Raw genomic sequence first — 5,283 nt, 5'->3', positions numbered from 1 at the left:
ATGTAATCTCTGACTTTCCGAATTCACATTTTTTTAGATTAATGGCGAGTCGATTTTCCCGAAGACACTGAAATACCAAGCGAAGATCGTGACGATGCTGCTCTAAGGTGGCGGAGAAAACAAATATGTCGTCGACATACGGGAACACACAATCGATGCCTCTAAACACTTCATTGATTAGTCTTTGAAAGGTCTGTGCGGCGTTTCGCAGGCCGAATGTCATGCAGTTGAACTCGTACAATCCAAATGGAGTACTAATGGCTGTTTTCGGAACATCATCCGGATGAATAGGAATTTGATGATATGCTTTTTGCAAATCGATTTTTGAAAAAAACTTGTTGCCTTTTAAATTATTTTGGAAGTCAGTCAAATACGGTAGAGGATACCTGTCGGGCAAAGTTTGAGCATTCAGAGCGCGGTAGTCTCCACACGGTCTCCACGACCCATCTTTTTTTTTAACCATATGTAATGGGCTGCTCCAATTACTTTTAGACGGTTGACAAATTCCTGCTTCGGTGAGAAAATTGAACTCTTTTTTTGCTGCTTCAAGTATTTCAACGGACAATCTGCGAGGACGACAAAAAGTGGGCTGGCCAGTCGTTTCAATTCGATGAAAAATGGTGGATTTTGTTTTGGTACCGTAAGTCGAGAGTTTCGTGATATCGCTGAATTCGTGCAAGAGATCTGCAAACGGGTTGTTTGTGCAAAACAGTTTAACACAGGCGATTTTTGAGGTCGATGGTAGCTGTAGCTGGGAGTTGTGACCGGTGATGTTGTCTATGAGACGATTACGGCGCAAATCGATCAACAAATCGTGATATTTGATGAAGTCTGATCCTATTATTGGCGTCGTCACATCGGCAATGACAAATGACCAATAAAACTTTCGCTTTAAACCAAGGTCTAACTTTAAGCGCGTTTCACCAATAACTTTAATCGGGGAGCCGTTGGCAGCATACAATGTGACAGCCGTTGGGGACATGTTAGATGATTTAGAAGAAAGAGGAAGCACAGATACGTCAGCACCACTGTCAACTAAAAAAATTTTTTGGGACCATCTGTCGGTAACTTGTAGGCGAAAAATATGGCATTTAGTGGGGGATTTTTCGCTGGAATCCACCACTGGCCTAAAAAGTCAATCTGAAGGGTGCGCTGTGACAGCGTGCGCTTGCCGCTGCTTATGCTTGCACGGGCTGCGGCATCTCCTTGCATTACGTCCGTATTTTTTATGATACCAGCACTCGTCTAAATTTGAGGTTTCGCCGTCGGGTGAAGCTTGTCGATGCTGGGAACGGTGACGAGCAGTGTTATGTGTTCGAGATCGTGAACGTGACCGCATGGTAAATTGCTGGAACTTTCTACTTAAATCCATTATAGCTGTGCGTAGCTCGCTTATGTCACTGGCGTGGTCTTTGGACACTTTACATACCTGTGATGGTGACACGGCATCTACAATTGAGTCAGCTATTTTGGTAAATTCCGTTGCTGCACCATTTGACGCTGCTACCACAGGTTGCGCAAAAGTTGGCAATCTTTTGATCCAAAGTCCTTTGAGTGCTGTTTCTCCTATCGAGTTGCCGGCTACTCTTTTCATTTCGAAAAAAAGCTCGGAAGGTTTTTTGTCGCCTAATGGCATTTCAGACAGGAGTCGGTTGAGTCGTCTCTGTTCGCTGTCGGCAAGATGGTCAATAATTTTCCGCTTGATGTATTCGAATCGGTCGGATGCTGGCATAGATGTGATAACCTCGACCAACTGCGCTATAATTTCAGGTTTAAGTGCGGCAAGCACGGTGGCGGCCTTTTGTTTGTCAGAGGTTATGCCAGAAGCACTGAACCAAAATTCCATTGAAACGAACCAGGCTTCGACATTCGTGTAACACATTTCTGGGAATGGCAAACGGGCATAAATGGCGGATACATTACTGGCGTTGCTTCTTGGCATTTGGCCTTGATCATCGTCATCGGTCTGCATAGCCACGGTGGATGCCGTTGATAAATTGTTGGTTGTCATTTCTTTTTTGTGTTGTCTCGGGGTCACCAATTTGGGTTAGTTTAGACTTACGTTTGTTTACCCAATCAAATAAAATCAAAATAACGCGAGTTTCAATTAATATAAAAAACTTATATTTAAATTAACTTTGACAAAATATGAAATAAGAAAATTATCGAGATGAGTTGTGTAGGTGTGAACTGCATCGCTGCCGACAGGAAAGAGGGCGAGAAAATTCCCGTTTTTATGCAAATGCAAAAATGCATGTGCTTGCGCAATACCGGTTATCTGTCTTGGGTAATCTGTATTTGGTAGCTGAAGGTTGCCACATATAATTTTAAAGGTCAACCATTTCATCCCCTAAATATTAACCGATCTTTACCAAAAAAATGGGGGACTTTTTTGGCCAGAACCCATCCGACATGCAAAATTTCGTGAAGATTGGTCCATAACTGTGGCCTTTATCGTGTTTACAAATTATAATGGACAGGCGGATAGACCGGCGGACACACATGTCTAGTTCGACTCAGCTCGTCGAGATATGACGGTATACTTAAAGGCGTGTCTAGGACCAATATTTCGCGGCGTTACAAACTCTTGGGACTGCACAAAGCTATAATACATTGACAACATTGTTGTGTGGGGTATTAAACCAAAAATTAGGTCGATCCTTCTTTATATGAGGGTTATGGGAAAACATGAGCCTACATCGAAAATTGTCTACATATATGTTTTTTTTTTACCATACATTAAATTGAGTGACGTACGGGATGTTATATACCAAGTAACGGCTCTGATTGGCTTTAACATGACAATGCCTAGGCTTATCTTGGTCTCTCTCTTCTACTCCATTGTGGACACTGACCTACCCGCGGTGTCAACTGGGGTAGCTACTTTCATCAACCGTTGAAATAGTGAGCTGATATGTGCCGCGAGTTCACCTTTAAGAACTATAAAAAATGGGTTGAGTCGTCGGGTTACCTTCCCACATTCGGAAAACGAAAAATAAAAATACCTCGTCCCCGCGGTGTCAACTTGGTTAGCTACTTTCATCAACCGTTGAAATAGTGAGCTGATATGTGCCGCGAGTTCTCCTTTAAGAACTATAAAAACTGGGTTGAGTCGTCAGGTTACTTTCCCACATTCGGAAAACGAAAAAGAAAAATTCCTCGTCTGGCACAAGGTCAGCAGTTAAAATCGGAAAGGATCATTCAGAGCCCTTCGATACATAACGTGGATTAAGGCAAGGTGACAGTCTTAACAGTCGAACATTGCGGTACCGTCATAAACAAAACTAATAACATCAGCTTTGAAATCCGGAGAAGAATAGTGTTGGCCAATAGATGCTACTACCACGCCTCTTCTCGCCAGACCAAACTCACACTCTACAAGAAGCTGATATCACCCGTGCTGTTTTATGGATCTGAAGCATGTGTACTTACGCAAACAGATGAGACAGCTCTTAGAGTGTTTGAGAGAAAAATTCTCCGGAAGATCTATGGGCCAATCTGGGTCGACGATGAATATCGCCGTCGAATGAACCATATATTCTCGAACATAGACATAGTCAGACGTATCGTGCTACAGCGACTACGTTGGCCAGGTCATGTTGTGAGAATGAATGATAATGCCCCAGCGCTTTCAAATTTGGTGAGCTGCGCCCAAGACCGACGCGCCTGGAAATATTTTTTAAGCTCGGCTTATGGTAAAAACTTTCTGTCACAAGCCGGCTAAATAAAGTAATTGAGAATAACCCAGAATTCCAAATTAAAGACATTTCGTTGAGGAAATTCGTCTCAAATATGAGAAATACCGAAAATCAGATGGAAATCGTAATATGGGGTCTATATCCAAATATGAGCCTATATCAAAATAGTTCTGCAAACATGTTTCTTACCCTCAAAAAAGTCAGGAATGTCAAATTAAAGACGCTTCAGAAATAATGTCTTAAAAATACGGAATATGTGCGAAGTCTTTATATGTGGATTGTGCCAAAATTGGGACCTACATCGGGAATTTGTTCCCAAGATTTTTCACCATATAGGAAAAAATTAGGCGGAAATATTTTTTTTCTGTTTTTCAGCCTAATTGGTTGCAAATTGATATTTCGGATTTTTATACCCTACACAACTGTTGTCAGGGTATTAATGGCATACATTGGAACCTTTTGCCGTCTAACCTACATCATGAGGATTTATTTGACATACATACAATGGAATTGGCAATTTGGAATACTATTATAGCTTTGTGTAGCCCCAAGAGTTTATAGCCGCGCGAAATAGCCCCACCTTTAAGTATTCCGATCGTCAAATCTCGACAAGCTGAGTCGATCTAGACATGTGTGTTTATTTTGTATCTGTTTTTCACTGTAGAGACCGCAATTATAGGGGGTCTGACCAAAGATTAAGCATGACTCTTTTGATGAAGATCGGTAAATATTTAGCGGGTCAAATACACCCTAACTTTTGTGTGAAAAATTACAAAATTTGTGTTCTATGGCGTATATATTTACCGCTGATGGACATAGACCCGCGAAGTTTATAATATATCCTAGAGGAGTTGTTGACCTTTAAATTGATAACAATTATATTTTCGTATGTACTCGGATGTGGGAGTTACACTTAAATATTTACTGGTGCTTACGTATTCAGATATTATTTAGTAAGTCATTACCACACTAGAGGTTGGAAATATAGCACTGAGGTTTCAGGTTGTGGTCAAGGACAACGCCTATAATTTCTTGTGATGAGCAATTTATAAGCTTTGGGGATGAAGTGAACCGAAAAATTAATTTTTTTTTTTGTGTTTTTCGATTCGATCTATAGGCTACAATTATAAACCGAACATCACAACACAACCCACTGTGAAGGGAATCTGGACAAGTAATAAGAAGGACTGTACTGAATATTAGTAATATTCGGAAAATATGTCAGTGAAAATAAGTGGTGATATTGTCTCTATCGGGCAATAGGGTGCAAATATCACGAAATATTGCCCAGGCTCGGAATAAACATCTGCAGAAAGTTAGAGTGTCATAATACTTGCGTAGGGTATCGTACGCTCGGCCCCGTCCGACTATACTGCTTCGTTCACTGGGTTATACCAAAAACCAGTAAGGAAAGCAGTAAAGTCGGACTGGGCCGACTATATGATACCCTTCACCACTTTGGGTATATTTTACATATGAATCCTAACAGACGACGCGTTTTGTTATCAATCTATATCTGAACCGATTTCAGGGAAACTTGCCAGAGACAAATGTATATAACATCAGTACGTTGTGTCAATCGGCC

At 41.2% G+C, this 5,283-nt stretch overlaps 1 protein-coding gene across 1 annotated transcript; it reads right to left on the bottom strand.

The window, feature by feature from the left end:
• Window positions 1-1,135: 1,135 nt before the first annotated feature.
• On the bottom strand, window positions 1,136-2,011 carry LOC133334449 (uncharacterized). Its single transcript, XM_061542745.1, has one exon. It carries the CDS (start codon window positions 2,009-2,011, stop codon window positions 1,136-1,138), a length of 876 nt encoding a protein of 291 aa, XP_061398729.1.
• Window positions 2,012-5,283: the final 3,272 nt, after the last annotated feature.

The sequence above is a fragment of the Musca vetustissima genome, unplaced genomic scaffold (assembly GCF_032173495.1).
Source record: "Musca vetustissima isolate MV318-11 ecotype Yass unplaced genomic scaffold, APGP_CSIRO_Mvet_v1 utg561, whole genome shotgun sequence".
NCBI classification, from domain to species: Eukaryota; Metazoa; Arthropoda; class Insecta; order Diptera; family Muscidae; genus Musca; species Musca vetustissima.
This window is presented reverse-complemented; position numbering and strand designations above follow the sequence as displayed.

Excerpts from the sequence above, each read along its gene's own strand:
- LOC133334449 (XM_061542745.1), bottom strand. The coding sequence starts at position 2,011 with ATGACAACCAACAATTTATCAACGGCATCCACCGTGGCTATGCAGACC.